Consider the following 19,232-nt stretch of genomic DNA (forward strand, 5'->3'; position numbering starts at 1 on the left):
TTTGTGTGTGTATGCGTGTGTATTTTGTGTACGTCAGAGCGCATGTTTGTAGAGGTCTGCACTAAGTGCCTCAGGCCTGCCAAACGAGTCAGGACTTTTTGTAGCCGATTTTTGAAATGCGGGGGGAAAATGAAATGTGAATGTTCCTTGAAATGGAGCGGCGTAATGAACTCAAGACCGTTCCCATATTCAGCAGCGCTCTGGCGTTTCTCCACGTATCCCACAATGCCTATTCATTTGAGTCCCTAACCATTGCGTTCTTTCACTCTCGAGCACACATTCAATCTCGCTTTTTTTGCGCTGTCCATCATTTTCTCCTCTGTTTTTCCGATTTTTTTTTCCCACATGCAATCAGTCGCAAAGCCTTCATGATAACTAAGGCCTTGACTTCCGAATTCAGCTTGAAGTGGTGTGATTTCTCAGTTGTGGATCTGAGTCATCGCAGATGCAGACTACGATGAGTCACGTCCTTCAGATGGACGGCTCAGGTTGCCCTCATTTAAAACACAGGCCAGAATTTCACAATGTTTATACCTTGCATGCTGTGATAGGACTGCAGCTTGCTTTCTTAGAGCAACCTGCTGCTACATTTGTTTGCTTAATTTGATTCAGATTTTTCAATTCAGAACTCACATTTCCAAAAATTTTTTCTTTTTTTTTTAGATTAGTGGTTGTAACAGTAATTTTCTGTAATAGTAGTTGACGTAGTCATTCATTCATTCATTTTCTTGTCGGCTTAGTCCCTTTATTAATCCAGGGTCGGATTAATGACCGCCAACTTATCCAGCAAGTTTTTACACAGCGGATGACCTTCCAGCCGCAACCCATCTCTGGGAAAAATCCACACACACATTCACACACACACACACACACACACACACACACACACTCATACACTACGGATAATTTAGCCTACCTAATTCACCTACCGCATGCCTTTGGACTGTGGGGGAAACCAGAGCACCCTGAGGAAATTTTGATTACGAATTATATACATTTTAGATGACTACTTCAACTTTAGTTTTTTCCTGCTCATTTGTTTCTGAAGTTTTTGTTTTTATTTAAAACTTAAATCTCCAAGCGACTGCCTAAGCAAGAGTTATAATAACCACTGCCCAAATGCAAAAGCAAATACTAATGATAAATAAAATATTTTTTAGTTTATTATCAGCTTGTTGCATGTTTTAAAGGATGTTTTTTTTTTATTCTCAGGATTCTTTGCGGCTGAAAGACGATCGCATCGAGGAGCTGGAGGAGGCTTTGCGTGAGAGCGTTCAGATCACTGCTGAGAGAGAAATGGTGCTGGCACAAGAGGAATCCGCCCGGGCAAATGCTGAGAAACAGGTAAGAAATGCCACTGCAAGCACCGATAAAGCTTCAGGGCCATTAATATGCAATTACTCTCTTATGTAAATCCCTCTGTCGTTTACATCTGTTATTTCTTTTAGTGCTGCATATTGCCACGATGTTTTACATTGAGATAATTTTCATTTAATATCTCATGCATTGTTCTTTTAGTAGTTGAGATTTTTATTACCTTTATTATTAATATAATATAATATAATATAATATAATATAATATAATATAATATAATATCATTAAATATTTAAATATTTATTATTTATTATAATAAATAAATGAATATATATATATATATATATATATATATATATATATATATATATATATATATATAAATATATATATATATATATATATATATATATATATATATATATATATATATATATATATATACACATAATTTTTTTACATTTAGTATTTTTTTCTTAATTAAAACCTTTGCAGCAGTATTGAGTCTTTTGATATTAGAAATTATCTATATCGGGGGTTCTCAACCTTTTTCCGGGGCCCACTTCTTTTTCTAATCAATTTTTGAAGGCCCACCTGTCTGACACTTTCTTTAAAATGTGTGTATGAAATGCTCATTTAAACCTTTATTTATTAACAAATAATAAACAATGTGCCTTCTATTATCAGCATTTTATAAAAAAAAAACATTCACTATAACTATATTACTTACTATAATACTTAAAAAACTTAGTATTATATTTACTTTTATTTACTAAATATAATATTTATTAAAACTATATACAGTTGAAGTCAGAATTATTAGCCCTTCTTTGATTTTTTATTCTTTTTTAAATATTTCCCAAACGATGTTTAACAGAGCAAGGAAATTTTCAAAGTAAATCTGATAATATTTTTTATGATGGAGAAAGTCTTATTTGTTTTATTTCGGCTACAATAAAAGCAGTTTTTAATTTTTTAAACACCATTTTAAGGTCAAAATTATTAGCCTCTTCAAGCTATAGATTGTTTTGATAGTCTATAGAACAAACCATCGTTATACAAAAGCTTGCCTAATTACCTTAACCTGCCTAGTTAACCTTATTAACCCAGTTAAGCCTTTGAATGTCTCTTTAGGCTGTATAGAAGTGTCTTGAAAGTATCTAGTCAAATATTATTTACTGTAATCATGGCAAAGATTTAAAAAAAAATCAGTTATTAGTAATGAGTTATTAAAACTATTATGATTAGAAATGTGTTGCAAAATCTTTTCATTAAACAGGGGGCTAATAATTCTGACTTCAACAGTATATATTAAGAGATTGCAGGGAGATTGCAAAAGATCAGCTTCTGCGTTAAACTGGACTGACTGACTATCTACTACTAAATATCTACTATTCATAATATATAGACAAATGTAAAATACAATATAACACCCTAAATCTGTTGAAACTCATCAATCTGATGGTGGTTGAGTTCGCAGCTGGATATTATTGCGAGATCACTGACAGGAACCGTGAACATCTCAGACAGAGCGCTTCTGAAGCTTATATGCAAGTTCTACTGTATGAAGAACCTCGCTGGATTCTCCTGTATGAGTGCGTGTCCACTATAAAACACTCACAGGACATTATTTGGACAACTATGCGGATATATTTAATAGTTCACACAAAAATACACAAAGAGAGACTTTCACTTTCACTTCACGCATAGTTTGTGAATGAACAGACTTACATGTCCAAGATAAAAACGCAATCATGAGGCTGTTTTTTGCGCCGAGTTTGAGGTAATCAATCAGAGAACAGGAGAAAGTGCCTTACTTCAATCATTTTAATATATTTAACATATTAATAATGAAATCCAAAAATTACAGTATAATATTGGGGGTTCTTTTTACGCTGCCACATCCCAACGGTTGAGAATCCCTGATCTATATCCTGATCCAGTGAAATAAACCCTCATGTTTCACTTTATCTAACCATATTTCTAAAGCGCAGTCATGCACGGAAACCGAATTTGTGCACCACTTCATTGCAATGCTATCCGAACCCTTCGGCCATCTTTCCATTGTGGAAATGTTCACTTCCTCTTCCTCCCAGTCAAACATCCTCCCCAGTGTTTACACAGAACTGTATATGCACATTCACGCAAGGCTAGCATCTCCCAGGCTCAGCTGTAATGACTTGGCGAACAGTGATCGGCCCCACTATAAAGCCTCCTTCACAAAGCTCAGGAGCCAGTCAAAAGCCAGCCTGTCACCGCGTATCACTACACCAGCATGCAGAGCCATGCTAACCATCCAGATCCATGCCAGCCATGCCAGTGGCTAACATTCATGTGGCACGCATGGGTTATGTGTTTGTGTCTGCAGTCAGTCTTCATTTGGAACATAAATAAGCTTTGCGTGGCATGCTAACTTTGCTTCAATTCAGTTCAGCCACATAGAACGTGAATGTGAGAAGCCTCTCGTGTGTGGACGACAAATGTTGACCTTTCTTTCTTGGCAGTTGTAACAAAAAAAGTTTAATTTTTGAGGTGGATGAATGAACTATGAGTAAAATGTGGCCCTTTTAAAAGTACTCAAGAGTAGTGAGTATTACATTGTGAAAGTTGATGTGTTTACATGCAGTTTGTGCAGGGATGTGTAAACGAAACATTCTGTAGTGCATTTAGTGATCTTCCTATATTCATTCATTCTTTCCAATTTTCCTTCCATTGCTTGTTTGTTCCTTTATTCATTTATTCTTTTCTTTGTTCCTTCCTTCATTCGTTTGTTCTTTCGTTCGTTCATTAGTTAATTTTGTTCCTTCCTTCATTAGGTCCTTTGTTCATTTACTCATTTGTTCATTCCTTCCTTCCTTCCTTCCTTCCTTTGTTTGTTCAGTCCTTTCTTGAATCCTTCCTTTATTTATTTGCTTCTTCATTCCTCCCTTCATTCATTCGCTCATTTATTCGTTCATTCTTTCATTCGTTTGTTCAGATTTTTGTTCCTTTATTAGATCCTTTGTTCATTTATTTATTTGATCGTTCATTTCTTCCTTCCTTAGCTTGTTCAGTCCTTCCTTAAATCCTTTCTTCATTCATTTGGTCCTTCCTTCATTAGTTCGGTCTTTCCTTCATTCGGCCCTTCCTTCCATTCTTCTTTCATTCCGTTTAATGATTGTTAAAGACTGTTTAGTGATTTCAGACATCATACAGTCGACATCCTTCATTTTCTCATCAGTGTCATGCAGTATATAAAAAGTCTTTGGGTCACTGCGTGTAAAGATTTTGAACATCTTCTAATGTCGATGCTTCAAAAAAAATGTTAAAAAAATGTACTCAAGGAAAAGTAAAAGTACACTACACTACTTAAACTAAATATTTCTAATAAATACTAATAAAATAAAAGGAAATTTTCCAAATGTCTTCATGGAACATGATCTTTACTTAATAATCTAAAGATTGTTTTTAAGGATTTTAAACATAAGAGGTTTTGTGGTCTAGGGTCACAAAGCTGTGCAAATAAAACCCCTTAAAGGGATAGTTCACCCAAGGATAAATTCAGCCTCGTCTAGTTTCAAGCCCATAAAACTTTGGTTGATCTTTGAATGACAAATTAGGATATTATTAATGAAACGTGAAAGGCTTTTTACTCTCCGTTTGAAAATACAAAACATTTAAGATCCAAACAGCAGATATAATCCAAGATATGATTATAGATATGTTTGCTTTATATGATAATTGGCTTCTATCTCTTAATAAGACTTCATTCTCTTCATGAGTTTGATACAAATATGATACAAGGTGTTTTGAATATAAACCAAAGTCTTATGGGTTTGTATTGATTTGATGATGAGAACTTTATTTTTCCTATTTGAGTGAGCTATCTCATGTTTATTGAGGTATCATGCTTCTAAATGATGACTGAATGTAAAAACGTGAACATGGAAATGTATTGAATTAGCTAATAAAATGCCAGTAATTTGATGTTTTTTGTTATAGAGATTCTGGAAATCTGTTTCCAGATAACTCTGGCCCAGTTGACCCCGTTTTTAGACATCAGTGCAGATAAACTGCCAGTAAATTGGTATTTTATGATCCAGAGGTGATTCAGGTCATTCCGGTCCAATTTAGCCCAATTTTAAGGCACCAAGTCGGATTGCACCACAGTCCAGCTGTCTTTGTAGCCCCAGGGATTGCATCAAGCACCTGTAACTTTCTCTGAATGAGTCCTCCGTGAACTGGACGGTTCAGCACAAGCAGCTACTCAGGCTTTGAACCCAGAGCAGCTGCCAAAACCTTGCTTTCCCTTGTACCTGAAAATCCCTGAACTTTCCCCACTCCATTCTCGCTCTCTGTCCATCTTACTTGGCTCTTCCTGACATTCTGCTTCATTTTTAAACCCTTAATGGTTTGTTCTACCTTCTGTGGATCCTGGCTCTCTGCCGTTTCTTCCCTCCGTTTTGATTTCCTAGAGATTTCACATGGGTGGCTGAGCGTTGTCCCAGTGCGTGTTGCAGTCTCAGGAACGTATTGCGGCCTAGAGTTTCTTCACCACCGGGTGGACCTCCGCTTCAATCCCCGGAGGTTAATTAGAGCCAGGGACTGCGGCAGGAGCCAACGCTGCTGCTAAGCCTGGCCGTTCCCTTCATTTGGGCTCAGAAGGAAGAGGAAATGGGGACAGTACAAGTGCCACCCTCTGGAGCAAGTCTCCATGCTCATTACCGACATCCCAGCCGCATCAAGTCTCGCTGCATGCACTCCGGACATCAGCCTTCAGGGGGTTTTCCCCACCCTGGCACCTGTTATATAAGAAAGAACTCCGCTTATATATTACATATTTTGAAAGTTATGAGCTTTACAACTGAGGAGAAAAAAAAAGATGGCGTCATGCCTCGCTGGCAATTGGCAGACATGTTTTTTAAATGCGTAATCTGTGGCCCTGCATTAAACCATGCAAAATCTAATTAGCTTCGCACATGGACACATTTCTACAAACCCGCACAGAGCGTCTCCTGTGCTATTTAATTACCATTTCAGCATTGCTTCACCACACCCTCTGTTGTGCCAATCATATGCAGCCGTTTTGTCTTTAGCTCTGTGTTTAATTTCCTCCAATAGCTGTTCGACCTCATTGTTCGCATTGTGCGGAGCACATGTTGGACCGAGCGCAGTGCCTGTACAAATTGCTGTCAGTATGTTGGTCTTAAATGTATGGGGACGGGGGCGACTGCTCTTTGTTACACTGACATGAAAGCAAACCTCCGGCCAAAAACGAGGCAGTTCTTTACCGTCAAGCCATGTGCGTCTGTTGAGCTCACTTTTAAAGCTCTGTGTATGTGCTTGTTTAATTTGAGCACATGGGAGAGCAATAAGTTGTTTGCTACGTTCAAGCAGGTAATGACATTTGGAAATATGAATCCAAACATATGGTCCTGTGAGTACCAGAAGAAGTCTGAAAGATTGCTCACAATTACGTAGGTCGTTGTGAACGTCTTGTGCTAGAATGCTGGGGATACTGAGGGTGTGTCAACACCATCTCACAACAATTCATAACTTTATTTAGTGGCTAATTTGTACAATCTCATTCATACAATTTACCGTTGTATGATTTGGTTATCCTCGAATGATGGTTGGGTTTGGAACCTCCTTTTTTAAATCGTACATTTTCGTATGGCTGAATTTCGTATGAATTAGCTACTTATCTCACAAAACGTAAAATAGTTACGTTTCCTCATGAGATCAGTCTGGGTGTGTTTGATTTGATTAAGATGAACTCTGGTGCTGTTTTTTCTGTTATCACACTTTCTGTTATTTGACTTATTGTGAGTGCTGGTATCCTGAACCTTGGTGAAACCTGAAGGAGATAAACATAAGATAGCTCTCTGTCCACTTCCAAACAAACTCTGGTGCAGTACACCTGAAATATGAATGCAAGATGGAACAAAAACATTGAAGTGAGACAAAACTGGGACAGGATGTGAACATAAAAAGACAAAATGTTCCAGAGTACCTACTTTTTCTTATCATAGTCACAAAGTTGACCATTGGAGTTCAGTACAGATGCAATCACTGTGTGTCCTATCAGCAGATATTTTTCGTGTGTGCAACTGTTTTATACATATCATAAGCTTGTCACAATATATTATAATAAAATAACATTACACACAGGCACATAGACTGTTTCTCAATGCGTTCTACGGTGTTCTTGCATCCTTGTGTTCTCGTGTAACGTCATCATCAACCGCCAAAGCTCAATTCCAAAACTCAAGACCGCAAGAACGGAAAGTTCCAAGTTGTGTTCTTGTTATCGAAGACGCATCGAGGAAGACTTGAGCGCAAAACTCACTCGAGAAGTCCCTGAAGTCTTTGCGGCTGAATAAAGGAGGTGGGAAGCACCGCTTTTTGTATAGATTTATTATTAAAGTTCAGAGATATGACTTGTTTATCTCAGGAGTTTCTCTAAATGACACGGTGAAAGTAAACATTACCATGAAAATCTTAATAAATGCATAAACACATTAGGGTGGTTTATTAGCTAAAATTCATGATAAAATTTGTTTTATGTCTATTGTGCGTCTTATATTTGTAAGATATTTAAGCGTAGAATATATTGTGAAAAGGAGAAAACAATTAAACATTGTATGAATGCTGTAATGTTTAAATAATTTTCCGTTAAAAACAAGTGAGGGTCATGTGACCATCAAGAAGATCTCATTTCTTAGAGGACGCGTTCTGTGGTCTCTTGAGTTTGTTCTTCCGAGGTAACTTGACAAGCACAGTCTTCACAAGAACATGAGTCCATTCTCAGCGTTCTTGGAATTGAGAAACAGCCATACTAAGGATGCAACTATATGAAAATTTGAACCCATACAATAACATCATTTTTTTTTTGCATTTAAACTGATAAACCTTGTATGCCGTTAAATATACAAAGCTTAGTATAAATATTAATAAGCTTAATTACAAAAACAAATATGGAAGACAATCTCAAGTGCCGCACACAGAGAATCTGCTAGTGATTGTCTAGATCTCTGAGACTACCAACATCTTGTCTTTCTTCAAATATGAACTCTTCGAAATCTCGACATGACACTTCATGTTACGCCCCATTCACACAGGGCGTCAGTGTCAACGATTCCCATTCATCTTGAATGAGCAATGTCAAGCATTGCCGAACTGAATTGTAGATATGTCTGCGATGTTTCAGCTGCGTTGCTCGTTGCAGAAGTTGGGAATTTCTCAACTTTACAAGTTTCAAGCGCCAACGAAAGCGTCAGCCAATCACATCACTTCATGCAAATTCCCCATCTCAGACAGTAGACGATTGAGGACTTATTTCATTGGCTGACGCTGCTATGATGATAGAGTCAGCTCTAACTTCAGATACTGTCAAGCCTGGACACTGAAGCCCTGTGTGAAACTGGCGTTAAAGAAAGCAGTGTGTCCTTTACAAAGGGCAGTGTGAACTCTAAGTGAACCAGGGGGCAAAGCATATTTTGGTCTGGGTCTGAAGAACGCTTTAAAGTCATACACCCACAACATGACATCACCATTGGACATTACTATCATAATGTCATCAAAAACTTGCGTCATGATTTCCCTAAGAAGAACGAAAGACAACAAATTAAATCAGAATTATTGCTTTGTGTTTTTGTAGTGAATTACTCCTTCAAGATTTCCCCCCGTTTTATATTTTACACTCCATCTTCCTGTCAGAGTTGATATTTTAGCAGCGTGGGCCGCTGTATCAGAGGGACCCGGGTGTCAAAACAGTGTTTTCTCAGTCGGCTCAAAGTGCTTGTTTAGCAGATGAGCCTGTCTTATTTTAGCTGATGCTTTCATGAGCGTTAGCATCCTGCCAAACCCCTGTTACAGAAACTGCTTTAATGAGTCGTGTGCTAGTAAGGGCAAATGTGGTCGCTGAGAGAAAAAAAAGGGGGGACATTTTCTTCCTACACAGCGCCCTTGGTTGTGCAGTGACACCAGTCACTCAGTCCTAGCGCGGGATTTACTGCTGGGATGTACGAAAGCGACCAGCCGCTCAAGCGGGGCCAGTGAAAACGTTTGCCCAAGACCACATGAAAACACGCGTCCAGTCTCCAGACATGATTCAGCAGCAAAATGACATACTTCATAACCTTCCCTTGAGGCAGTGGACCAAAGAAAGCCTCAATCGCTCTGCTCGTGTTGACTGGGGATGATGGGATGTCTCGAAACCGCCCTTCATTTTCACCACAAACTTCCCCCTTTTCCCTCAATCCCGTATGGATCTCTTTTCCGCTCCGAACCTGCATTGGATCCATTCCTCTGCTTCCAATTTACAGTTTGCGTGGTTTGTTTCAAGCTGTTGTTCTGTTCTGTCTCTGTTTCCGCTTTTTCTATAATCCCTCTTTTTTTGTGTGTCTCTATTTCTTCTCTATCGCTCACTGCCTGTGCGAAGCGCTCTCATGACCTAATGCATGACTCCGGCCACGCTGGCTTAAAGTGGCTCAAGGTATGGCACGATTAATGTTTTCTCATTCTTTTACCAGGAATGATTTTGTGCTTTTCATCAGTTTCGCTGCATCTCGGTGACCTTTTTTCCTCGTTTGGATGGGGGTGTTCAACAAATGTGGCTTTTGGTCCCGATCCAACCCAAACTTTTCCAAATAGGAAGCTTAACCACTGACAGAGTGCAATTTATTGACTGTTCCCTGAAGATGAGCTCTATCAGATCATTATTTTATATGGAAGACCTCCTCTCATGCGTTCCCCCCTTCTCTCTTTCCATTATATTGGGAAGTCAAGCTCATTTGCGTCTGTCTATCAGGATAAGTTGTTTTGATTTCATTGTTATGTAGTGCGTCCAACACAATTCTGTTTCTGAAATGAGAGAAGTTGAGTTTCCCCAATGCATGTAACTCTAACTGCGTGTTATATAAACAGGCGGTCAATAGTTAAACTGGTAGTTAAGGTCTAGTTCACCCTGAAATCAATGCGCTGTCATCATCGGTTCAGTCTCTTTTTGTTTTAAATCCATTTGACTTATTTTATTCTTGGACTGGCCAATACAATGATAACTATAATTATCACAATATACATTTCCCTCGATAAAATGATCGCACATGTTCAATACATTTTCTGTGTAATGTTTACAATTCAAAGCAGAACTAAACGGCTGTGGGGTAACGTCACATTCAGATCAGTTTGTAAAATCAGAACTGAAAATGTACTATAGACTTACTCTGAATTGATCATTTGAATCAGTCAATCACTTTCTGGAGACTCGCTCTTAACAGATAATTTGAATCAGCGAATCACTTACTATAGTCTCACTCTGAAGAGATCACTTGAGTCAGTGTATCATTTACTGGAGACTCACTCTAAATAAATAATTTGTATCAGTGAATCACTTACTGGAGACTCACTCTGAATGTATCATTTGTATCAGTGAGTTATTTACTGGAGACTCGCTCTGATTGGATCACTTGAATCAGTGTATCATTTATTGAAGACTCACTCTGAACAGATCATTTGAATCAGCAAATCACTTACTATAGTCTCACTCTGAATAGATCATTTGAATCAGTGAGTCATTTACTTGAGACTCACTCTGAACCGATCATTTGAATCAGCGATTTACTTACTATAGTCTCACTCTGAATGGATCATTTGAATCAGTAAGTCATTTACTGGAGACTCACTCTGAATTGATAATTTGATTCAGTGTATCATTCACTGGATACCCACTCTGAATCTATTATTTGAATCAATGTATCATTCACTAGAAACTCACTCTCAGTAGATTGTTTGAATCAGTAAATAATTGACTAGATACTCACTCTGAATCGATCATTTAAATCAGTGTATCATTTACTGGAGACTCACTCTGAATAGATCATTTGAATCTGAAAGTCATTAACTGGAGACTCACTCTGAATGGATCATTTGAATCAGGGAGTCATTTTCTAGAGATTCAGTCTGAATAGATCATTTGAATCAGTGAATTTACTGGAGATTCCATCTGAATGGATCATTTGAATCACTCAATTTCGTACTGGAGACTCACTCTGAATGGATTAATTGAATTAGTGAGTCATTTTCTAGAGACTCACTCTGAATAGATCATTTGTATCAGTGAATCACCTACTGGAGACTCATTCTGAATCGATCATTTGTATCAGTGTAACATTTACTTCAGACTCAAACTGAATGAATCAATTAAATAAGTGAGTCATTTACTGGAGAATCACTCTGAAATGACAACAATCTTGACCATAAGAAAAGTATGTTTTATGTAGTATGAATGTGCGTAGTATGAATGGAATTCGGACGTACTGCATCCTCCATTTGTTATTACATACAGTACATATTTTGGATGTCTCCCTTAGCTGAACCATACATTTCAGCTTTTCGAGTCTCTTCTAATGTTCTGATGCTTTGATTAAAGTGTGTTTGAATAAGAGGTTGAAACTGTGTACTGTTGGTGTGCCTACAGGAACAGGGTTGGGAAACACTGCTATAGACTACTTCCATAAGCATAAGGCCCTAATGTACTCACAATAAAGGTAGATAATCGTGTGCAGTATTATGCAGACATTTAGATCATCATAACCACAGGTAAAACCATACATGTAACACCTCATTAAAATATTGGAATTAACTGAGAGATTTCTCTGATAACTGTATGAAAAACTCTAGCATAGAAAACCCGACAGGGATGATAAACAATGCTCTATAGGACTTGTGCTGTAGAATTCAGGAGTCATAGAGTAGGACAGATTTGTGTAAGGAAAAATACCAAAATGTCAGTCTATTCTAATAGTCAAAAGCAGAAAGGTAGAGTTAAATTATTAGAGGTCGGCTCTTAATACACAGATGAACTATGCGAGACATTATCAGACCTCAAACAGTCAGTCAGTCAGTCAGAGCAGCCAGTTCTGACCCCATACTGCAGGGGGCAGCGTGACGGCAGAGCTACAGCCGACTCCTAGCAATCCAGGCCAAAAAACAGACATGGAAATTAGTCAAAGAATAAATAGCTCTTACAGCTGCCGCTGCTCTTTGTCAAGCTTGTATCCGAGCCACGGTCAGAAACAGGGCTGGAGTTTTATGATAAAACTTTAGAGGGAAATAAAAGCTCCCCTCCTCTGCTAATATTCCCGACCAGCTGAGATCCAGACACAAAGCTCGGCACCCAAAACACAGCGAGATCCAACGACCAGCTTGTTGAAATTGGCTTGACGCTCACCGTTGAGGACGAGGCTGCTCTTTTGGCAGCCAAGCGGGAGAGAGTAGGAAGAGACGGATGAGGAGAAGAGGAGAGAGAGCAGCAGAAAAACAGCACGCCGCTGCATTAAGCACTTTTTATTAGTGTTATGTTTCTGCGCCGAGCATCTGGGCTAGTCTGGAGATCTCTCACAGGAGGTGATTAGGAGCTTCTGAGCTGAAGAAAAGGCCCTGATCTGGCGCCCGCCGCGATCTCGGCACCTCACACGGCACATCAATAACACACCAATACCAGCTCTTACATTTAACACTTACAACAACAACACCATGATAGACAAGTTTTTACTGCATGAGTTGATGTAATAAGTTTTTTAATTTATTTTTTGGTCAAGTTTTTATTTATTTTTTAATTTTATTTATTTAGGTTTTTATTGGACGCTATTTGATCGCTATACCTAGGGTGCCAATTATAAATAATAAATTTAATTGTTAATTGATGGTCAACTTTTTTTGTAATGTTATTGTGTTTAATACATGCTTCAGTGAATCATTCGTTCATTAATTTTCTTGTCGGCTTAGTCCCTTTATTAATCTGGGGTCGCCACAGCGGAATGAACCGCCAACTTTTCCAGCACATTTTTACGCAGCGGATGCCCTTCCAGCCGCAACCCATCTCTGGGAACTTCAGTGAATCAAAATGATGTATTTATTTAAATTTTGTTAATGCAACTATTTAAGTTTTCAGTGTTTTGAGGGATATTTAGTATATTCTGTATTCTCTAATAAGCTATTTCAGATGTTGCTTGTTAAGCTATATGAACTATGCTTATAATTTGACTTTACTTTGAGGTTATATGTAGATTCAAACAGCTGTTTTTCAAGAAAAGTGTCTTATGAACACTTATAACGTCTATCTGTACTCTAAATCTGCCAGTTTTAGACTGCTGAATGAATTATTTTCTCACAGACTCTTACTTTCTCCATTTTAGGGGTGGTAAATTTATATTTATTGTATTAGATATCATTTTAATTATTAATATTATATAAGATACAGATCAGAGAAAACTATGTCTTACTATTAAAGGGGTGAGCCCATCATACATCTTGTTTTAATGTCCTTCAAACATTAAGGGGCACACTCACACTACGCTCTCCGAATCGTGTCCAGGGGCGTTTCCCGGTTCGTTTGAGAAGTGTGAGTGCTCTGAATCGGGCTCAGTTGACCGGCCTTGGTATTACCATATCATACACTTTCTTGTTTTTGTAAAGGTCAGTATTTGTTTCAGTTGACAAAAAAATAAAAATAATAATAATAAGCAGAAATATTTTAAAACAATATTCCCCAATTTTTCTCTTTTTACATGGTTAATCAATACAATTTTCAGCTATTTAGACCACCTTTTCTTTATATATTGTGTCTTTCAGGTTTATTTTTGATATGTTTCCTTCATCCATTGCCAAATTTTGTCTTTTTTTATTTTTAATCTAAAATAAGTCATTATTCATGATGAACCAGCTATTCACAAAGGTGATTATGCAACTTGTATAACAAATCAAACGCAGTGAAAGCATATCAAATAAACAAAATAACAACATATATATACTGTATATATACAATTGAAGTCAGAATTATTCACCCAGCTTAATTACCCCCCCCCCCTTCCCACCTGCTTATTTTTTTCCACAATTTCAGTTTTTTTTTTAACACATTTCTATTTTTTTTAGCCTAAAATGGTGGTTAAAAAATTAAAAACGTCTTTTATTCTAGCCGAAATAAAACATATAAGACTTTATTCTGAAGAAAAAACATTATCAGACATACTGTGAAACATATTTCTCTGTTAAACATATTAAAAAAAGAAAACAAAATTCAAAGGGGGGCTAATAATTCTGACTTCAACTGTGTATATACACACACATCACATCTTTGATATTTTTTTTTCACCTCTGAGGAGTTTGTGTCCCTGAAGTCCACAGTATCCTGCTTCAATCTTCAGGCATGTCCCAGCCTCTTTGACCCTGCTTCACTCTTTCTTTTCCTCTTCTTTTTATCACTCTTCTCTTTGATCACTGACAGATCCTCTTCCTATCCCCAAGGCCTGTTTCTGACACCGGTTTCGAGCTGTTTGGCCTTAAATTAAACACAAAAAAAGGAGAAAATCACTGTTATCAATTCCATAGACGGTACGTCACAACTGATGTGAGCAATTACTCCGAGTCGTAAAAACACTTGCAGAGGATGAAGCCGGACTGTGAAGGGTTTGCATCTCGAACTCTTTGATCTGTGCTCCTCCTGCCTTACTGGTTCACGTTCCCAGTGTGAGGCAGGAAGTGGTGTTATCATCACCCAGTGAAGTGCTCAATTTTTCACACCCGAGGTGTCATAATTCACTGCAGCGTTTTTTTTACGACTTGACTAACATCTGAGGTTAGTTTGTACTCCCCTGAGAAAACAAGCACTGCATGCCACCTTACTCTTTCACACACACACACACACACACACACACCAACCATTCCTCCATTAGGTTTTTGCTGAAAGCTGTGTTTGCATATTTTTTTATTATTATCATCTCTGTTTTGCTTTCAGGGAATTTTCAGAACTTTAATATTGCACATGAAAGAAATGTCCACTTATGATTACTCTAAATTGTTCCAGTTTCTTAATTCTATTAATAGTTATTTTGTTACATTAAAAAAGTGCCTTAATTGGTCCATAACATTAATAATCCAGAGTGTTTTGTAAGCTATTTCCGTGAATCCACAAGGGATTCAAGTTAAACTCTTTTTAAAGTAATTGGATTATCTATTTCTCTCATTTTTGAAAACACTAAGCAGATCAATTTGGAGTTTCATTAAGCATGTTGATTTTATAAGGTAGTATTGGTAATATCAGGGTTATTTTCCACATATATTTCCTTCAAGCACCTAACAAACAATTGCCTCCTTTCATCTACGCAATAATGCACAGATTAGACCGTTTCTCTCACGACCTGATGTGGAGAGGTTTATCCATGGCTTTATCACATCAAGTCTGGATTTACATACAATTTGCCGGCAGCTAGCTCTCTGCAACTCTCACATGGTTGCCCACTGAAGCTAAGCAGGACTGCGCCCAGTCAGTACCTGGATGGGAGACCACATGGGAAATTTAGGTTACTGAAGTGGGGTTAGTGAGACCCGCAGGGGGCGCTCAACCTGTAGTCTGTGTGGGTCTTAACGCCCTAGTATATTGATAGGGACTCTATACTGTTCAATGAGCACCGTCTTTCAGATGATACGCTAAACCTGAGAGAGCTGACTCTCTGTGGTCGTTAAAAATCCCAGAATGTCTTTCGAAAGAGAGCAGGGGTTTAAATTTGGCAAGTGGCATCTGTGCAGCCCCATATGATAATTGGTTTCATCACTCTGTCTCCTCTACACCAATCAGCTGGTCTGGTCAATCAACTGGTAGTGGATGAGGAGATCCCCCTCATTGTGTAAAGCACTTTCAGTGTCTAGAAAAGCGAATATATAAATGTAAGGAATTAATATTATTATTAAGTTCTCTCAGAAGATTGCAGTATGTTCAAAATTCTTCTGCACGGGTTCTGATACACACATCATCACACCACCATATTACTCATGTATATCAACAACTACACTGGCTTGTTATTAAGTCACGGGTTGATTTTAAGACCTTGATTTTAATCTTCAAAGCAGTGCATGAGGTAGCATTGGTTACATTTGTGACCTGTTGACTCATCAGGACTTACCCTGTATCAGCCACGCTGTAAACTCCAGACCATGGATGGTAGGGCTTACTCATACAGCTGTGTATGCACTACCCATCAGCATTAGGAATGCCGCTACTATTTTAAGAAACTTTTTAAGACTCACCTTTTTAGTATTTAACTTAGGATGATTATTTTTTATCTTATGGTTCATATTTTTATTGTTTTATTTTTATTTTATTTTTTTATTGTTGTACGGTTCTGCGATATGTATTTTTTTGCCTTGTAGCGCTTTGAGTCTAAGAAAAGTGCATTACAAATAAAATGTATTATTATCAGGGCTTGACATTAACACCCGCCAAATGCGGGTAGATTTCAGCTGTGGCAGGTTAGACAGACACCCCGATCAGCCACTTAGTACCTGGTTAAAAATAATTTTTAAATTGCCAATGCATCTTTGTCCCTAAAGATTAGAATTAACAAACTACTGTGTATAGTTTCTGATAAATGAGAATAATTTTTTTAAATAACAGTTGTTTTCAGAACATTTTGTTGAATAAATAAATGTATGTATGCAGCTACATTTTGCTTGTTTTGACACATTATTTAAAATTTGTGCCAAGGAAATAAATAGTTTGGTGTGGCCTGAGAAAAAATAGGTGAATTCTTAGTGTTGAGCCCTAAAATGTCATGTGAAACAATAATAAAAAATAATTTACAAAAATAATGAGAAGGCATGTGGATTATTATTTTTTTTATTTGATTTAATTTTTAATTTATTTATGAAAAGTTTAGTAATTTTTAGCATGCCACTCAAATTTATGTATATTAAATATATTTTCCTAACAACAAGATTGGAAAACTACTAGGCACAGTGGCTGGTGATAAAAAAAAAGTTAATGTCAAGCCTTGATGATGATGATGATGATGATGATGATGATGATGATGATGATGATGATTATTATTATTATTATTATTATTATTATTATTACATACAACATGAATAGGTGTGTATACTAGAAAATAAATGTATGTCCTTATATTCTTTGGATAAACAAGCCTTTTTCAAAAAGATTATATTTATTGAAAAGGGATAATAAAATTGAAAACTTCTATCTTTTGCATGTGGATTGGAACCAGGACTAATAAAATAATTCGTTTTCATTTTATAGAAGTGGTTCCAGTTATGAATAAGAAATAGTTCTCTATTGTACACCCTTAAATCTATAATTTCCCTGATACCTTGTGTAGGCTGTACAATTTTGTCTGTGTGCGTGTGTGTGATTTGGATTTCCATCAGTTTGCCAGGCCGTTAGTCAGACCTTTAAAATCTGTTAATTATCTCCTAATGAATGACTTAACTCAGCGGCTTTGCGATTTTGGCCCGGGGCCGTGCTTACTAAATACTTTTACAGTAAAACTGACTGAGCACACTGTAAATTCATTCAGAATCCATTCGTTCCAGATGATGTTTGGTCACCGAGGATAGAGTCAGTTCACATATCTCCCCTCCAGGCACAGTGACACCATATCGCCTCTCGCACATCCTGGACTGATTAGTTAACCGCTGTTGCACAACGCCGCAAAAGTTTTGTGGAGATTCTTCTGTGCCGTCGAATACAACTGCACCTAAGTTCTTACTCTTATTGGCCGCCGGGATTTGACTGACAGCAATGTTGCCCCGCCCTAACCGCAGGGTTGCCACAGGCAGTGAAAGCGATGCTGCCAGCATTGAAATATTTTCTTCTACTCGTACTGGGGGGCCTGAGGCAGGCAGTCTCCATTCTCTCTCAAGAGAGACAGTAGGCATGCAGCTTTTTTTGGATGTATCTGTGAAAAATATTACCGTCTTTGATGTCCACCCAGTTTTATTCATCTAAGATGTGACCTGTGCTCTGCGTTCTAGTCAAAAGGAGCTCTTGCCTGCTCGATCTCCACATGAGTAATGATTTCCTCTTCCTTATTTTTTAATTTGACATGCATTACATCTTAACATAAGCCATTCCGGTGAGCCCTCACTTACCTGACCCTGTCAGGTGGAATTTACCGGCGGATTTTGCGCGCCCAGGGGAACGCACCATCATCCTCAGGTTTTAGTCTCAATGCATTCACTACCAGTTCTCTGCAGTTTTCTTGGGATGGTAAGACGAAAGAGAGCATGGGATTGCAGGACAGGAAAGCAGACAGCAGTAAATTTGGCTGAGTGGGTTTTGGTAGCTTGTTCGCTGGGCTTGGCTCGGGTGTAGTGCATTAAGCGGATGACTTATGATGACAGCTGGATTGAGCTTTTTAAAATTTATACATAGACTCTGCAGTTCCTCCATCCACCAGAGGGCAGCACTGCTCTCATGCGCACTTCTGTTGTGGTTTTTCCCAAAGGGATTATCCTTTCACCAGTTTCCGCTTATTGCTCCCAGCTACTCTCCTGGAAAACCTCTCCAGTGCTCAGTACTAAACACTGGAAAGCTTGTAATTATAAGTTTGGACGGCGTTGGGTGGCAGTGCTGTGAAACTCCATCTGCGAAATGGATTTATTAAAGGAGTAGTTTACCCAAAACTGAAGACTGTCATCATTTAGCCTTACTTTCTGCTCTGGAAAGGGTGAACTGTTAATGTTTAGTGAGAGAATGAGCGCTAAGGCTGTTTAAGAGGATGTGCAATTAGTGTAAGAGGATCTTTAAAATGGACTTGTGTGTTATATTCCGTGTCTAAGGGAAGAAGCGAAGTAATTATTCACAGAAAATCACCACATCTGCTTTATCACTCTTTGGTGTGTTCAGGATATAATATAAAAGTAATGTCCGGTTATGAATGAAACTTTTCATTCAGTTGATTCTGTTCACAGAACGTTTTATTCATGAATCCGAGCGAGTCATTTCAGTTTACCTTGCCAAATTTAGGAATGAATCACTCTTTTGACTCGGGTCACATTAATGAATCGGTTGAACATATTCCTGAAGCGGGCCTAAAAGATTAATGCAGTTCACAGACTTTATTGCCTGATTTGTGAATGAATC

At 37.8% G+C, this 19,232-nt stretch overlaps 1 protein-coding gene and 1 long non-coding RNA gene across 6 annotated transcripts in view; one reads left to right on the forward strand and one right to left on the reverse strand.

The window, feature by feature from the left end:
- Positions 1-19,232, forward strand: part of erc1b (ELKS/RAB6-interacting/CAST family member 1b) — a 307,170-nt gene that overhangs the window by 141,102 nt on the left and 146,836 nt on the right. For all 5 annotated transcript variants that reach the window (XR_015942247.1, XM_088649956.1, XM_088649957.1 and 2 more), the window contains one exon: positions 1,213-1,344. Coding sequence is in view for 4 of the 5 variants with exons in the window: in XM_088649956.1 (XP_088506082.1) it covers positions 1,213-1,344 (132 nt within the window). In the remaining variant the exon portion in view is untranslated. The remainder of the gene's footprint in view (positions 1-1,212; positions 1,345-19,232) is intronic.
- Positions 4,069-18,519, reverse strand: LOC148679932 (uncharacterized). Its single transcript, XR_015942371.1, has 3 exons — positions 18,239-18,519; positions 14,451-14,636; positions 4,069-6,096 (listed from the first exon to the last, which is right to left on the reverse strand). It is a non-coding gene; the product is annotated as an uncharacterized LOC148679932 (long non-coding RNA).

This window comes from Danio rerio, chromosome 4 (genome assembly GCF_052040795.2).
Source record: "Danio rerio strain M-AB ecotype USA chromosome 4, GRCz13ab, whole genome shotgun sequence".
Lineage (NCBI taxonomy): Eukaryota > Metazoa > Chordata > Actinopteri > Cypriniformes > Danionidae > Danio > Danio rerio.